We start from the raw sequence: 17,379 nt of genomic DNA, 5'->3' as shown, positions 1-17,379 counted from the left end.
TCACGGAACATTCGAATAATTCTGCCCAGGGCTGGGGGCTCCCTGGCGCAGGTGGGTGAATAAACGGGGTTTTTAAACCACTTACGAGCCCGTTGAAAACTGAATTCTAACGCGTATTTCAAAGTCCCGGGTCCCAGCCCACACATTCCTGAGGCCGCGCCCCCGCCTCCCCCCGAAGCCGGGAGGCACCGCCCCCTGCGCAGGCGCGCCCGGCCGCTGGTTCGAGTCCCGCGGCGCTGCGGCCCGGAGATGCCGACGGAGCCGGGAGTGGCGGAGGCGGGCGGGGAGGAGGTCCCGCCGCCGGCCGCGGACAGCGGTAGGTGCTGCTGGCTTGGGCACGGACCCAGCGCGGCTCCCGCGGCAGCGGCGGTGCCCGAGGGACCGCGGAAAGTGGGGACGGCGGGAATGGGGGGCAATTGGCGGGCCCGCCGGGGCGTGCACATGCGCACTGGGCATGCGTGGGGATTATGGTGGACGCGGTGCCGTCCGGTGTTTCGGGGTTTTGTATTTTGGGGAATTGCGATATTTGTGTCTGTTTCTCCTCGCAGAGCCCGAGGTGTTTGAGATTGTGCTGCCAATCACTATCTTGGTGCTGAGCGATGAGGATTTTCTCCAGGATGATGATAACGACCAGGAAGCGTCCATTCCCGAAGCGGAGCAGGAGTTTAAATTAAACAACATTTGCCTAAAAAACGAAGTGGAGCCTTCAAATGACAGCAGCAGTGTAGGCAACTGGGATGCAAACAAGACTGTTTCAAATGAAGATAATTGTATTGAGTACTCTGAGGAGAAATGGCTTGCTGAGAGTGTGTGTAACACATCAGCATTATCTTTAAGTGATGTACATGATGCAGATACGGATAAATGTGGTCCAGGTTGCATCTTACCTACATCATCTTGCAAAACAGAGCTTCCAGAGATAGTGAAATACAGTGATGGAGAAGATTGTGCTGATAATGACGGCTTTCAGAAGATTCCTGCTCTCCTCTCCTCTGCTGACAGTGACAGAGCCGACACTTTGGAGACATTGCAAGTGGTACCCAAACATGAAGAAGAACCTGTCAGCATTGCAAGTGTTCTTTTGGATGACTGTCCACAGACACAAGCAGAACTCCACAAGGAATTTGAGATAATTGTTAAAATGGAAGGTAATATATACATAAGATTATTGCAAGAGTTTAAAAAATACAATAAACCTCAAGTTTTTGAATTAAAAAATTATATAGAAAAGCTAAGAAACCAATTTCTTTTAGAGTAAGCATTTTGAATTAGATTCATAAATGAAACAGAAGGAAAATATTGCCTGGAGTATGCTCAGTTCTTTCACAGACTCCTGTGAAAAGCAGTGAAACTGCAAAATTTTGTCATTCTTCTCCAATGAGAACAAGGGTGTCCTTTCATCAGGGAAATGTTCCCAAAATAAAAATGCAAAAAAAGCCTGGTATTTCTGAGAATAGAGCATTAGAAAAGCTTGGTGTTAGTACTTTGATAGGAATTCTGCCATGAAGGTGTTCTGGATGTCGTGTTGCCTTGTTAAATTCAGAGTCTTGAGTAAAAATAGAAAGTAGGAGAGAAGGTGGCTTCTAACAAGGAGCAACATTTCAGTGTTGGGGGCAGAGGGGAGCATGGAGAGAGGCATTAGGGACAAAATGGAGAGAGGGAAATAATAAGGAAACAGAAGGTATGAAGAACAAGAAACTCATTAGGCAATTTGGGATTATTACTATGAATTAATAATGAATATTTGTGATTGTATGAAATGTGACTTTTTATATCTCCTTGTAGATTCTGATTCCTCAAAGAATGGAGATGATGAAATTGATTACAGGGAAATAAGCAAATTTGAAGATGAAGCTGTAAGTTCTCTTTTGGAACATGGTGTGAAAGAAGAAGAGAAGTTTACCTACAATTGTCCTGATCCATTTCCTACTGAATGTTCTACTTTTAAGGAAAATCTAGAAGATGTAGGGAAACCTGACATGAATGCTTCTACTTCTGCTGAACCAAATACTACTGGAGAGCATATTTACAAGATGTTAACACCATTCCCTAAGAAAAGATACCAGCGACAAAAAGTTGTTTCTTCTCTTGCAAGCTCAGAAGAGTTGCAGAGCCAGCAAGAAGGTTTAAAGTGGCTGAATGATGGTGTGACCATCACACCTCTTCCTAAAACATCTTGTGTTGCAAAGGAGAATGAAAGATCGAGTTTCAAGTGCAGGTTTTGTAGTTCTGTGTTTAAATGCAGTGCACACATGAAGAAACATATTTATTCAGCACATAAAGATAAGAAAATACATAAATGCTGCTTTTGTAAAAAAACTTTTTTCTTTTCTTTCAATCTTAAGAATCACCTTAAATTTCATAAGAAGATTGCTAGGTTGCAAAAGGCAAGAAAAAAGAGAATAAATGCAAGGAAAGGGAGGCAGAAAGGATCTGAAGGAAAATCTGAGACCAAGAAAAAAGAAAGTAAATACAAGAAATTTTTCATTAAGATTGAAAGGGACTTTACACCTCTGGATGTGCCAGTTAGCTTTTCCTGCAGAATTTGTTTCTTTGTTTCATCCAGTCCTAGGAGTTTCATTCATCACATGAAGGGACACAAGGAGAGACCCCCTTACCAGTGCCCTCAGTGTGATTACTCCTGCAGCAGCTTGTCCTACCTGTTAAATCACATGTACTGGCATGCTGGCTACAAGCTCTACCAGTGCAGGTTCTGCACCTTCTTTTCATTGTATTTTGCAAGCATGGTGAGGCACAGCCACATCCACACAGGGGATAAACCATATTGCTGTGAGCTCTGCCAGGTAGCATTCACCAGCACCTCAGGCTTGGAGAGACACAGGAGGACACACGCAGAGACAGAAACGTGCCAAGCACAGCAACCCAACTGCGTGAGTGGGAGAAAGAGAACTGAAAAGCTTCCAAAGCATTACACATGTGATGAATGTAACCTGGTGTTCTACACCAAAGGACATCTCCGCTTTCACAAGAAATTTCATGAACAGTTAAAGGCCAATGGTTACACAAATCAGAGCAATAAATACTGTACAAGCACAGTAGGCAAAGCTGATGGTGATTCTCAGGGCCATGTTTCTCACTCTGTTTTTGGTAGAGAAAATGATTGTCTGGCTGGGGGAATCCTGGCTTCAGAAGTGGAGTTTGAGCAAGAAGGTGATGTGTGGGACAATAAGAAAATATGTCCTGGAAAGAAATTCCTTGGAAACAGCCAAGGAAGCAGCAGGTTGGCTGTTGCTGGAAACAGATCAGATGTTCCTCAGACCTCTTACCAAATGGACACCATCACTTACAAAGAGGAGCCTTTCTTCAAATCAGAGACCTCTCATTCACAAGTGCAAGATAATGCTTCATTTCATAACTTTGTGGAAAAGTTGGAGGATACATATCCTTCTAATTTCAATACATTCCAAACATACAGATGCCAGCACTGCAGTTATGCTACTGCTGTTCCTAAGAACTTCAGGCTGCACCTAAAGATACATACGGATGAGAGACCATTCGTGTGTAAGGAGTGCAATGAGACATTTAAAACATCAAACCATTTGCAGAAACACAGCCTTCTTCATGTGAAAAATGGAGAGGAGTTTGGAAGTTGCCTCTTTGTAGAGAGGTGTTTAGAGAAACTTGAATTGCATCGTGAAATCCAGAGAGGCACATACCCAGAAAGGGATTTTGATTCCTGCAAAGGCTCAAACAGCTCCTTGCTTGGGTCAGAAGTTTGGGGAGTTCAGCAAGGTGTTCAGAGGGGCACGGCAAATGATGTGCAAGCACAAAGTCAGCCATTACTATATCAGTGTTCAGAGTGCAGCTATGCTACTGCCATTTTAAGCAACCTTGAGCTCCACATCAGAACTCACACGGGTGAGAAGCCCTACAGCTGCCCCGTCTGTCAGAAGAAGTTCCGTACTTCCAGTCACCTGAAGAGGCACAGACTCACACATTTGAACGTGGGGCATTTCAAGTGCATGAGCTGTGACTACTCCACCAACAAATGGCTGTCCCTGAAGCAGCACCTGGCTTCTCACAGCGGGGAGGGAACCTCCTCTCCTGGCTGCTTCTACGAGCACGAGGAGCTGCCTGTCAAGACGTACAGGTGTGAGGAGTGTGGCTATTGCACAACCCACAGCGGGAACCTGAAGCTGCACCTGAGGATCCACACGGGGGAGAAGCCGTTCCAGTGCGGGCAGTGCTCGCTGGCCTTCCGCACCTCCAGCCACCTCAAGCGCCACTGGCTGACCCACCTCAAGCTGCACTGCAGGAGGTGCAGGTACTCCACCGTGGATAAACAGGCTTTCCAAAAGCACATAAAAACGCACAAAAAGAAGCACAGGTGTGCAAAGTGTAATGTGGTGCTGCCCACCAAAAAACTGCTGGAGAAGCATAAGCAGCAGCACGACGCTGGAATGTGAGGTTGAGAATTGGAAGTTGGTGCTTGGTTTTGGGCAGGTTTGCATGTCCTGAGTTTTTATGGTTTTATGTTCCTTTGCTGTCCCAGAGCAATGGTTGGTAATGGATGCATGCAGCATTTTGGTTGGGAGAGTGACACTTGGGGTCCTGGTTTGCTGCAGCTGTTTCTGGGAACATCAGTTCTAGCACAGGCTGTGCTGAAGATCTTGGAGACACTTTTTCATCCCTGAGTAACTGCTTCAGTAGAGGTCAGTTATTTTGGCCAGTGTTCATCTGTGTTTAAGCAGTTATTCTGCACCACTTATTTTCTTGTAGAAATTTAATAAGAAAAAAAATCTCTTTTCTAACTGAAATAATGTGTAACAGGAGGGAAGGAAGGGCATGTTATATTTTGTAGTAATAACTTTTCATATAAAAATTTTCATTGCATCTGGAGGCTAAATGCTACCTCCCATCTGCTGAAAGTTGCCTCCTTTACTCCCAGGTGCTTTTTGCAATACTTGTAAGAGGAAAAAAAAATGGTATCTCACCAAATTACAGAAACAAAATATGCATGTCATCACTGGGAACTTGTGACATTGAAATGTTTAACATGTGTCTGTATATATAAGATATTCATTAAGCTGTTACCTTGTCTGTAGTTTTGATAATTTTTTGAGTAGTCTGACAGAAATGGTAATGTCCAGAAACATCTATTTTATGATACTGGGAATCTTTAAATCTTCAATTTTATGTGAATGTCTAATGTTAATGTAGTACATTAAGTACAATGCCTTACCTTTTCTCAGGTTGGTAGTTACTGTGTTGTTTGTTAAAATAGATGAAACACTTTTCAAATAACTTCTGTTAATAATAATTGTGAATGCTGTTTAGTTACATTGAAGTCCTTCACAGTGTCTGAAATTAAAATTAGTTTAAGAACTTTACTCTTAGTCTAAAATATTGTGTGTAAGAACCATTGTACTATGCAGCAGTTGGTGCAGGGTATGGTGAAGCCAGATGGATGCTGCTTCCAATTTATATTCAAGTCTAGACAAATCTTTCTTTGTTTTGGAGTTATGCAGTGCTAGGAACTCTTTGAGTGTGGTTACTGGTTTTAATAACTGTGTTATCCCCTTGTGTGAGGAAAGGCAACAGCAAAGGCCTGGTGCAAACTGTCCCAATGCTACAGCTCAGTCCATGGAGCAGCAGAACAAACCTGTGGTTTAATTTAGAGAATGCAAATGTGGAACTCTACTTTTTTCTTCTGCTTCTGGATGTGTGTCCTTCTGTAGAAATACAGATGATGTCTTGTAGAGGCTTTCTGCTAACATTGGAGACAGGTTGGGAAGGGCTGCCCAGAGAGGTAGTGAGTTCTCCTCTTTTCAGATATTTAAAAGCCATCTGGATTCAATCCTGGACAACCAGTTCTGGGTGGCCCTGCCTGAGCAGGAGCTTGTCTGCCAGAGCCCTGCAACCATTCTGTGATTTGGGGGACAATTTTCCAATAATGGGTTGAAACTCATGGACACATGAATGTATTTAAGGCCAGATCAGCAGAGATATTCAAGTGATCCAGTTCTTTGCAGCTTCAGTGAAGTCAGACAAGTGTCTGTGCCTGACCATGGTGGTTACAGATGAGTGATTCAGACCTTGGAGCCACCTAATCCAGTTGTGAGAAAGAAGAATGTTATCCTGTGTGAAGAAAGAAAAACATTCCTGGGAAATACAAATGGTTACTCGAGCATGGAGGCATTTTTACCTGTTACATTACAATTCTGGTCTGATTTGAAAAGAACAGGTACAAAGAGAAAACAAAAATACTGAAGGGATTGTAAGCCTCTATATTAGATGAGACTAGAAAGGCTAAATCTGACAGAGCACTGTGGTTTAAAAGCATGGTGTACACCAGTGATGAAAACAGCCTGGTTTAGGGGGATAAATTTTCTGCAGTAAATTTTTGAAAGAGTTTGTAAATGTAAGTTTCTTCAAATTTTAAGTAAGAACAAGAAGGTACTTTCAGTTAGAGCTTGATTTTATAAAAATAATTATTCATAGTCACTGCCTCTAATAAAAATAAGCACTTCAATGACTCCTGATGTTGCTTTCTGTTCCTTATGCACTGCACTGGATTTTTGGGGTTTCAAAGGTATTATCAGCCTGCTAAGTCAGTGAAATTTAAAGGTTGAGGCATATTCAGTTTCAATTAAGACATGGGCTGTTGTTGGAATTTCTTTTTTTGGTAGCTAGAACTGTAATATTTTTTATTCCTGCAGTTTAAACAAAAATCAAAGCCTTTCCTAAATCATAATATGAAGTTTCCTAATTAAACCTAAGAAGTTTCATAATTTTCTCCATGAACATATCCTGAATTTGGACAAAACAGGGAAGTGTAACAAGACAAATTGAGCAAAAAGCTGTCATTTCACCTGCTGTGCATCTGCTAATTAAATTATTACAAATTAAACTGGAGGTGATATAAATGAACAATAGTGGGTCAGACCTGTATGGTGTGGTGGTGCCTTCTCCTGTTTGGGCCATACTGTGGTCTCACAAATGATTGTTAGGGCTTGGCCTTGACAAGCTGAGCTGAGCTCCTCTTGAGCTTGTCAAAACACTGTCTGCTCCCAGGAGCTTGTGCTGGCTAAGGAGCCCTCTGGGTTTTAAGAGCCTTTGTGAACTTATTTTTCTTACCTGAATAACCATTCATGTGGAACAACTTTTTTGTTTTTGAACTTTCAGAGAAAGTTACCAACCTGAATTGCAGCCAGGGCGGAAAATTGCTATGACCAAAGCCAAGTCTGTTGTGACTATCTAAGCAGGGGTATTTTAGGCCCTCTGAGCTCTCCAGACTGCAGCAGGCTGAGACCAGCACTTCCCATTGAGTGGGGCCTCTGAGCTCCCAGGCTGGAGATACCTGGGGCACCACAGCTGAGGGACAGTGACAGGTCCTGAGCTGAGAGCCCCACTCCTTGACACTCAACCCTTCACCTGTTGAGAGTGACATGAGTACCTACCTATGAGCATTTCCCAAATTCAGGTATGTAGCTTATATACACTCCTTTGGGGTGTGTGTGTGTTAATATGCAAATGGACTATCAAGGTTGCTCTCTTGTAGAATCACAGAATAGTTTTGCATTGGCCCCTTAAAGATTATCTCGTTCCACCCCTTGCCGTGGGCAGGGACCCCTTCCACCATCCCAGGCTGCTCCAAGCCCTGTCCAACCTGGCCTTGGACACCACCAGCGATGGGGCAGCCACAGCTTCTCTGGGCATCCTGTGCCAGGGCCTCCTCACCCTCACAGCCAAGAATTTATTCCACACATAAACCTTAGGGCTTTTTCCTGAAATTAACAAAATACCTTGGGAACACTGGGGAGATGTGATTTCTTTCCGCTATCTCTTTTGCGTCCCCTGAGGGAATTTGAAGAGTTTAATGAACGCCCAGTTCCTCCTTTCGGCGCCGCCCGGGCCCCTCCGCCGTGCGCTCCTCCGGCCGCCAGGGGGCGCTAGCGCCGAGCGCCGCCTCAGGACACGCGGGGGGGCTGCGCATGCGTGGCCGGACCCGCTTCCGTGCAGGAGCAGCGGCCTCGCTTCCCTTGGAAAAGCCGCCGGACCCGCTTCCCGCTTTTCTGGCAGAGCAGCCGGCCCCGCTTCCCTCGCCCTCGGCACCCGCCGCCCCCGAGGGCGACCGTGCGCCGTCTCAGCCGGCCCCGCTGACACCAGTGGCGCTCCCGCCCCCTCTCCATTCTCTCGCTCCAGGGGTTCGTCCCCGCCTCCCTTCACCGCCAAGATGCCGCGGATTATGATTAAAGGCGGCGTGTGGCGGAACACCGAGGTAAGACTCGGCGGGGTTCGAGCCCCGTCCCCCCTCAGGGCCGGGCAGGTGGGGGGGGGGGAAGCCCTCACTGGTGCGCAGGCGCGGGAGGGGGCGGGTGCCGTGTGCGCCTGCGCGGGGCTCCGGGGTTGGGGTATCCCCGGTTAGCGTCGGGGCTGCCGGAGCCGCTGTGCCGGGAGATCGGAGGGGTTGGGACTGCAGGAGAGAGGGCAGGGAAGGGTCTGGGGCACAGGTGTGATGAGGAACAGCTGAGGGAGCTGGAGGGGCTCAGCCTGGGGGGATTTTCTGGCTCTCCACAATTCCCTGACAGGAGGTTGCAGCCAGGTGTGGGTCTGGCTCTACTCCCAAGACACGAGGACATGGCCTCAAAGTGCACCAGTAGAGGTTTAGGTTGGACGTTAGGAAGAATTTTTTCGCAGGAAAGGAGAGAGGGCAGGGAAAGGTCTGTAGCACAGGTCTGATGAGGAACTGCGGAGGGAGCTGATGATTAAGTATTGGAATGGGCTGCCCAGGGAGGTGATGGAGTCACTGTCCCTGAAGGTGTTTAAGGAAAGCCTGGATGTGGCACTGAGTGCCATGGCCTCATTGGCATGGTGGTGATCAGATGTAGATTAAACTCAGTGATCTGAGAGGTTTTTTCCAACCTGATTCTCTAATTCCTTCCCTCTCTGTTGGTTGCATTCTCCAATAACCTGTGCCTTCCTCCTTCCAGTAGGCAAAGGTCACAAGGTCACATTGGTGTTTTTCCCTTGGGCTGCAGATTGGGAAGCTCAGCCATGTGTGTGTTGTGTCCTTCTGCCCCAGGGAGACTGTTCCCACTGCCACTGGAGAGGAAGCATGGGCTGTGCTGTGCTTGGAGATGTCCCTCTCACAGGATAGAGTGTGACCAGTGCTGCACAGGCAGGTTTCTTATGCTCTAGGAGAATGAGGCAGCAGGAATCTCTTGCCCTTAAAGATATTTCCAAATGTGGAATTGACAAAGGCAGAGTCATACAACTTTTAGGATTGGAAAAAGAGTTAAAATCACCAAGTGTCCAGCCATCAACCCAGCAGCACCACCACCATGTTCACCATTTAACCCATCCTTAAGTGCCACATCCACATTTTTTTTATCACTTCAGGAGTGGTGGCTCCAGTACCACCCTGAGCAGCCTGTTCCAATGCTTTACCACCCTTTCCATGGGAAGAAAAAATCCTTATAACTAATCTAAACCCCTGGTGCAACTTCAGTCTGTTTCTTGTCAATGTGTGTGGGCTCTTCATCTGCAGCCCCAAGAATCCTGTACACAGAAGTTGCTGTTCCCAAAAAGAACAATTCCCCTCCAATTTTGCTATCACAAGCTTTCAGAACCACAAGTAGTCATGAAAAAAAATAAATAATATGTGAAATCAAGGATATCAGTTTAATTAGATGTATGTTTAAAGCAAAATGATGTTCCTGGCACTGTGAAATACAGAACTCTGTCACTGCATACTGTGAACACCAGGCATGTACATGGTTCCAGGAAACAGTGTAGAAAAAGTAATAGAGGATAAAATGTGCTGTGTGTGCTTTTAAGCACTTGTGCTGTGGTGATGTGCCAGGAGGCAGCTAAATTTGGGGTCAGCAGAGGACAGGAAAACTCACATTGTCTTCACCCCATTCTTAGGGTCTTCCATACTTGATAAATTTTGGTGACAGCTGAAGAGAAAGAGCAGTGCATTAAATGGAATCACAGAACATCCTGGGTGGGAAGGGACCCACGAGATCCATCAACTCCAGCTCCTGCACAGAACACCTCCAAAAATCCCACCCTGGCCTAAGAGCATTGTCCAAATGCTGCTTGAGCTCTATCAGGCTCAGGGCTGTGGCCACTGCCCTGGGGAGCCTGTTCCAGTGGCCAAAGAGATCCCTGGTTCACCAGGTTTTGTGTCCCAGAGATAAAAGAGGTGTTGGATTTTTATTTTGTTTTTAACATTTTGATGATACATACAGCATTAAAGACAGAGAAAGGGGAATCAGGTGATACCAGGTCATTCGTAAAATGACCAATTACAGGCAAAAAAGCCTGTTCATGTCACTGGTACAGCTCCTGTGTGCCATAGAGCACCAAGTTAAAAAACACACAGGGGAGGATTTATTATTTATTTCAGAACAGTAATCACATGAATTGTTGCCTGTAGCAGGTCACGCCAGATCAATAAGCTCGCAGTTAAAGCTGTTGTTCCCTGGGAGGTGTCAGGGGAGACAGTGTCAGACTCCCTGAACTCTCACTGGCTACAGGAGAGGGATGTGTGTGGTTGACAGGGCTGTAAGAATAGTTTTAATGCATTTAAAATACCACTTCCTGTGAATAATCCAGAAATAATGAACCCATCTATCGAGAAAGGGAGAGAGGGATTGATGGATGGATTGACAGACAATTGACAGCACTTCTGGCTTCTGGACAAACTCACACGCTTCATTGTATGTGAACAACCTGGCTCCCAAGCTGAACCTATTACATTTTTATTCCAGTTGTATTAAAATGTGAAAAATAGATAACTTTACAGTATTATTTAAAGCAGGGCAGCCAGGGCTATCTGCCAGTTCTACTTTTTTCCAGTTGCGATGTCATTACCAGACAAACACCTCCTTGCCTCTCTTGCCATCCTTCAGGGAAGACATACAGAGCCTTTAAACACTAGTGCATTAGAGAGCATTGAAAATAATTATTTGGGAAGTTCTGTTGGCTATGTGAAGTTTGGAACAATAATCAGGTGTCTATTTCATTTAATCTTTATGGATTTCATTGATCTTTGAAATACAGATCCTCATTTTTCTTGAGAATAAAATGGAACAGAAGTAGCAGTGTTATGCTGTGTTATGCTGTTTCCTCTGGGACAGCCCATGAAATTTACCATGTTCTCCTTTGCTTGAGCTCAGACCTTCTGTTTTGCAGTCCATAAGGGTATTTATTTATGGTTTTTTCAAGGATGAAATTCTGAAAGCAGCTGTTATGAAATATGGCAAAAACCAGTGGTCTCGAATTGCCTCATTATTGCACAGGAAATCAGCAAAGCAGTGCAAAGCCAGATGGTAAGTGAGAGGTGCTGTGCCTGGGAATATGACCTTCATAATTAGTGGAAATTTAGGAAAAAATGTTACCACAGACTAACTTATGTCCACAGACCAACAACAGTTTTAACACTGTTTGATTTTATCATGGAAACTTCAAATTGTTAATGCTTGAAAGTAGTTGAAAAAAAATAGCCAGATCTTCTGTTTGCCAGTGACTGCAGTGTTAGCAAATGCAGGATCAGTTTAAAATATCAACATTAGTTTTTCCTTTTATTTAAACATGTTTTAATCAGTGGATATTGCCAAGGAAGTAAAATTGTAAGATACTAATCTCTCTTACATATAATTTTCTAATTTCATGTAATGGGAGTTTGGCTTGAGAGTAAGCATTAAGAAATTGCACTGTGAAATTTAGTATTTTATGAAAAATAGGAGCTTTAAACTGATGCAAATACTGATGCAGCATAAATGTATTTGAGAATCAGACTTACTTTCTCAAGTACTGAACTACACATATTTAATAGAATACTTATTGTAGAGATAACAGTACTGGCACAGTTGAGGATTAGTGAGATAATTGTTGAAGTCTCCAGACCAAACAATTCTACCATTTCTCTGTCTTTGATAGTTGCAATTTTTACTTTTTTCAGGATTAATTCTGTGACTCTTTACTTTGCCAGAATAGAGATGGGAAAAGGAAGAGGCCATATCTGTGTGAAAAGTGCTGGATAAATAATACATTTTAAAGCCCAAATACATATGTCATGAAAACCCTCTTGAAGACAAATCAAGGGATAACTTGGATCTGTCATCTTTAATTTTTTCCCTCACTGCAGGTACGAATGGCTGGACCCCAGCATCAAAAAGACAGAGTGGTCTCGGGAGGAGGAGGAGAAGCTGCTGCACCTGGCCAAGCTGATGCCAACCCAGTGGAGAACCATTGCCCCCATCATTGGCAGAACTGCTGCACAGTGCTTGGAACACTATGAATTTCTGCTGTGAGTTTCTGCTGGCCTAGAGGAAAATCTAGCCAAGAATACCCAAAAAATCTGAGGAGTTGTAGCAGTTTGTCATTCCCTTCTCCTTTGGGAAATTAAGGTGGTTTCAAGCTGACTGAGTCCTTTTGTAAGCAAATCTTTAAAGATTGTGTTCAGTCACTTGTGTCTAGCTTGAAGGGAGCTCCTGGAGCCTGGAGAGCAGCTTGGATAGAGATAGGTGTATCTCTACCTGCTCCTGGTCATTCTGGCTAAGGGATTGCCAAGATTTATGCTTCTGTTAGGCTCTTTGGGCATTTTTTGCCTGGCTGATCAGCAGAAGTGGGTATGTGAGAAAGAAGAGACATAAAACTTGTGTTGAAGTGGCTGAATGTGCAGATAACAAGGGGTTTCTTTTGACCACGAGAAGAGAAAGAATGTGCTGTTTTCCCTTGTGAGCATTATTAGTTCTGGTGCAATTGGTTAAGTAGAAAAAACATAATATAAAACTTGATTTTTTAATTTTGTCACACTGCTGGAATTCTTGTTTTTATTATGAAAGATTACCTGAGGGGATTTCTTTACTAGCTGTATTAGTGTTGTATTTTATAGAATATTTTATTGTTGTAATGTAATACTGTGTTGGTTTCTTTCTCTTGTCTTAAGATTATGGAGCTGTACCACATTTGTGAATTGTATAACAGATTAACTGTATTGTACAGACCATGAGGTTGCTGCTTTATCATCAGTCTTTGGAGACATTTAAGGGGTGGTGGTTATGAGTGTGGGGAAAAACAAAGAGCTGGAAAACAAACACCTACAATGTGATTTTAGGGACAAAGCTGCTCAGAGAGACAATGAGGAAGAAACTGCTGATGATCCTCGGAAACTGAAACCTGGAGAAATCGATCCAAATCCAGAAACCAAACCTGCCAGGCCAGATCCCATTGACATGGATGAAGGTGAGTTCGGGGTGTGTTTACTATTTTTGACAGAAATCTGATCTGTTTGATTTTTCTGTTTACACAGCCAGTGTACCTTAGTTTCTTCCTTTTTTTCCACCACTGCCTGGTCATTAATTTACTTGCACAATTTGTCTTATTTCTGTATCTGGGCAGTCAATTATACTTTTAAAGTTTTTCTTGTCTTGGTGCCTTTTTTGCTTCCTTATCTGTTACCGCGACTGGCTGTTCTTTACTTTGACAACTGCTCTGCTCATTTGCATTCGTATCTTCATCATTTTCCATCAGCTCACACCTCTCAGATGAATCCATGCTGAGGCACAGGACTGCCTGACTTGTTTTTTTTTTTTTTTTCCCTTTCACAAAGCAATGTTACAAACTGCACAGAAATGTGCACAGAAAAATGCACATTGTTAAAATTCCCTTAATGGACTGTTGGTGTTTTTGAACAGTCACAGGTTCACAAAATCAACACTCTCAGCTCTGGAAGTAAATGCAATTAACAAGTTCTCAAGAAAATACTCTCAGATAAAGATGTAAATGAAGTTTTACTTTCATTAATGTGGTCAGTTGGCCTCTTTATGTAAATATTTTTATTTGGTGTTGATACTTACTGATACTATTTTCAACATGAGGCTTTTTTCTAAAAGTCTTCATTTCACCTGTCTAGTGATTCAGTAAATACATTGGTACAACTTGGAGATTGGTGATGATACAGAGTGCATATGATTGATTGATTCAGCTTTTATAGATGGTTTTCTGATTTTAGTGTCATGTTTTTTCTGACTCTCATCTTGTAAGTGCAGATTCACTGCTGTATTTATCTGTGCTATTGTAGATGAGCTTGAAATGCTGTCTGAGGCTCGAGCACGTCTGGCAAATACACAGGGAAAGAAGGCCAAGAGGAAAGCCAGGGAGAAGCAGCTGGAAGAAGCTCGGTAAATTTACATTTGGTTTCATATCCTGGGACTCCTTTTCTTTAATTTACACTTTAAATCATGTGCTGTTACTGTTTCTTCAGACGTCTTGCTGCTCTCCAGAAAAGACGAGAACTTCGCGCTGCTGGAATTGAGATCCAGAAGAAAAGAAAAAAGAAGAGAGGTGTGGATTACAATGCAGAAATTCCATTTGAAAAGAAGCCTGCCCCTGGTTTTTATGATACATCAGAAGAAAATTATCAGTCCCTGGATGCAGATTTCAGGAGACTGCGTCAGCAAGACCTGGATGGAGAATTAAGATCGTAAGTGTGTGTTGGAATAAGGAGGGAACAGTGTATCTGAAAAAAAAGCAACCCACATGTCTGTGTGTTAAATCCTGGAAACATAATGTGGATGGGAAATGTATTTTCCATGGGACAGATAAAAGTGCAGGTGGCCTCTGCCTTTTCAGTTTTCTGTGGTTTTATCTTTCCAGAAGGTCTAGTTCACCTATTGTCTATGATCACCTCTTTTCTTTCCTCTAGTTCACCTTTCATCAGAATAATGTTTCTCACATATGTTCTTGTTCTTTAAGTTGAAATGTTATTTTTTTTGAGATTGGTTTTTTTAGCAGTTTATTTGCTTGTGTGTTTAGTGTCCTTTAAATAATAACTTTATAATGATTGCTTATAGGAGTAGATTTGTAGTATTACTTCTGATGGAGTTGTTCTTAAGTTGATGTCCTTAAATGCTTAATTTCTACCCATCCCCCCCCAGAAATCCCCAAAAGTGTAGTTGAGAAGTTAAATGCCACTCTTGGGCATACATACTTGCAACATACTTAATTGTCCAGTTGTATTTCCCATTACTGCCAAAACTGCATTTTACTGAGAGAGTTCAGTGCCATGTACAATTTGGTTTATTAACTCATGTAGCATTACTAACTGATTTTTCTGCATGGCTATGTGTTCAGAGGGTCAGGCAGGAGCTTCAGACTAAAGTTATGATTTCACTGACTGCCTCCATTGCTGTTTGAAGGAAATGCCATTTTTATTAAAGACTGAAGAGAAATTGGTTCCTACTTTCCACAAAAGAAAAGATTCACTTTAGCAGCTTCTGGAGAAAAGGAGACTCTTATTTTTACTGTCTAAATTCTTGGCCTGACATTTTTTTATTGATCCTGTGACCCTGTTTATTGTAGTTTTTCAGCCTAAAAGCTGAATCTGTTGGCTAATTCCATGATTTAACAGCATTACACTGCCCTGTAGTAGGTTCTGCTGCAAGATCTGCAGATCACATCCAATCACCCACAAGGTGCTCCACTCCTCCTGCAGTGTTTTATTTCAGCTTATCCAGTGTTTGAGAAGGGTACAGCCTTTTTGCTCTTGGCTTCTTTGCTTTGCTTTGTAGCTGCTCTGTGTGTTCTGAAATGATCCTGTTTTCCACAATAACAGTGAGAGGGAGGGAAGAGAGCGCAAAAAGGACAAGCAGCACATGAAACGGAAAAAAGAGTCAGATTTGCCTTCAGCTATTCTGCAGACCAGTGGAGTGTCAGAATTTACCAAGAAAAGGAGTAAACTGGTGCTTCCAGCTCCTCAGGTGAGGTGTTTATTGATGATAAACAACTTGTGAGGCCAATACCAAATAGCACTGTTTGTTTTTTTGCGTGGATCTCATAGTTGCATTATATCTTACTATGCTTTGGGATTTTCTCTTTCAAAGATATCTGATACAGAACTTGAAGAAGTTGTAAAAGTTGGCCAAGCAAGTGAGATTGCACGGCAAACTGCTGAGGAATCTGGAATCACAAACTCAGCTTCCAGCACTCTTCTGTCTGAATATAATGTAACCAACAACAGCATAGCTCTGAGGACTCCCAAAACTCCAGCAGCCCAGGACAGGATCCTGCAGGTACAGTAGAAGTGTACAGGATGGGTTTTAAGTTTTGGAGCAGGAGTCAACTGAGTAGAATGTGTAAGTGCCAGAGAAACATTCCTTACATTATGTGCAGTGTTGGGATTTGAAGCAGTCCCAATCTTCAGGACACACTGAAGGGCATAAATCAGACCTGCTTATATTTAATCAGTTGTCACTGTGCTTCAAAACATTCTGATTATTTTTCTTTCAGTCATATATTGTGTAAAGCTTTTTACCATTCTCTTGGAGTTTTGCATAATTTTCCCTTCCTTGTGTGTCTCTCAGTGCTGAAGATGTATGAGTTCATCCCCTTAAAACAGTGTATTTTATGTTGTCAAACTTTTATTTTAAATAACAAGTAGTAATTATCTGCAACAATGCAAGAATATTTTCATAGCACTTTATTGGCTTAAAACTTAGGTTAGCCAAAACCTGCCTTTGCAACCTCTGATTGCCTGGATTTTTCAAAAAACTGGTTATGTTGAGTAACATTTTGTTGAGTATGTGGAAAGGGATAAATTAAATCAGTGCAGCTAGTGTGTAGGACAAGACCCCAAATATCCCACTCCAAAACAAAAAACCCTCTAAGTTGACAATGAGCTATATTTCAGCAGTTCCATGGTAGGAGAAAAGAGAAAGTTCCTGGCTCTGCAGATCATAACCTAAGTCTGTACAATGTTTGCAGGAGGGTCAGTTTCACCTTCAAATGGAGTTTATTATTATTATTTAAATGTCACAGTATTATGCATATACATAGGTAGATTAGTGGTCTTCTGGGAATATATTTGCTATTTGCAGTAGTATAATTAGCTCATTTTTAGGAAGACTTAATTCTTCACTTAATAAGGAAAAATGAAATAAAGAAGAGAGCTGTTCATAAAATTCTCAGCTGAGTCATGGACCAAAAATCTGAATAGTGACCATCTCTTTTAGAATACTGTCTTTGAAGTGCAGTTTGGATAAAGTTGATTGAATTCAGGTTTCAGAGTTCAAGTGTGCTCTTCCCTTTTAAAATCAGGATTCTTAGGATTACTTGAGTGTTCAGTCAAGATCTTGGAGATTTATGGAGTCTGGCAAACTGAAGAAGCTGAAACAATAAGTAACACACTCAGTTTTGCAACTCCAGTTTATAATGTATTTTACTGGAAATGAAGTTCAAATGCCTCTCAGTGGAACAGTAGGATTTATAAATACCAGTGTATGAGTGTTAGAGCTAAGAAGTTTTAAACATTTTCTATAAACTGATATTCAAATAGCTCTTCAGTTATTCTTGCTGCTACTGAATCTGTTAAACATGACTGTGAATGCCTTGGTGAAGCCCTGCTTG

General features: G+C 42.7%; 2 protein-coding genes across 2 annotated transcripts in view; both read left to right on the top strand.

Moving 5' to 3' along the window:
• The first annotated feature begins 204 nt into the window (after positions 1 to 204).
• LOC135446225 (zinc finger protein 845-like) lies at positions 205 to 6,497 on the top strand. Its single transcript, XM_064709910.1, has 3 exons — positions 205 to 316; positions 549 to 1,148; positions 1,786 to 6,497. The coding sequence occupies exons 1-3, from the start codon at positions 250 to 252 to the stop codon at positions 4,425 to 4,427; spliced, it is 3,309 nt and encodes a 1,102-aa protein (XP_064565980.1). The 5' UTR covers positions 205 to 249; the 3' UTR covers positions 4,428 to 6,497.
• Positions 6,498 to 7,939: 1,442 nt separating this feature from the next.
• The window catches only part of CDC5L (cell division cycle 5 like), a 31,919-nt gene continuing 22,479 nt past the window's right edge, over positions 7,940 to 17,379 (top strand). The window contains exons 1-8 of the mRNA XM_064709909.1: positions 7,940 to 8,242; positions 11,197 to 11,300; positions 12,119 to 12,280; positions 13,091 to 13,218; positions 14,057 to 14,156; positions 14,240 to 14,458; positions 15,590 to 15,734; positions 15,858 to 16,046. Of these exons, the coding sequence (XP_064565979.1) occupies positions 8,198 to 8,242; positions 11,197 to 11,300; positions 12,119 to 12,280; positions 13,091 to 13,218; positions 14,057 to 14,156; positions 14,240 to 14,458; positions 15,590 to 15,734; positions 15,858 to 16,046 (1,092 nt within the window). The 5' untranslated portion in view covers positions 7,940 to 8,197. The remainder of the gene's footprint in view (positions 8,243 to 11,196; positions 11,301 to 12,118; positions 12,281 to 13,090; positions 13,219 to 14,056; positions 14,157 to 14,239; positions 14,459 to 15,589; positions 15,735 to 15,857; positions 16,047 to 17,379) is intronic.

Source organism: Zonotrichia leucophrys, chromosome 3 (genome assembly GCF_028769735.1).
Source record: "Zonotrichia leucophrys gambelii isolate GWCS_2022_RI chromosome 3, RI_Zleu_2.0, whole genome shotgun sequence".
Taxonomy (NCBI): Eukaryota; Metazoa; Chordata; class Aves; order Passeriformes; family Passerellidae; genus Zonotrichia; species Zonotrichia leucophrys.
This window is presented reverse-complemented; position numbering and strand designations above follow the sequence as displayed.

Coding starts and splice junctions, on each gene's coding strand:
- LOC135446225 (XM_064709910.1), top strand. CDS start 250: ATGCCGACGGAGCCGGGAGTGGCGGAGGCGGGCGGGGAGGAGGTCCCG. Junction 317..548: donor GCCGCCGGCCGCGGACAGCG/GTAGGTGCTGCT, acceptor TTCTCCTCGCAG/AGCCCGAGGTGTTTGAGATT. Junction 1,149..1,785: donor GATAATTGTTAAAATGGAAG/GTAATATATACA, acceptor ATCTCCTTGTAG/ATTCTGATTCCTCAAAGAAT.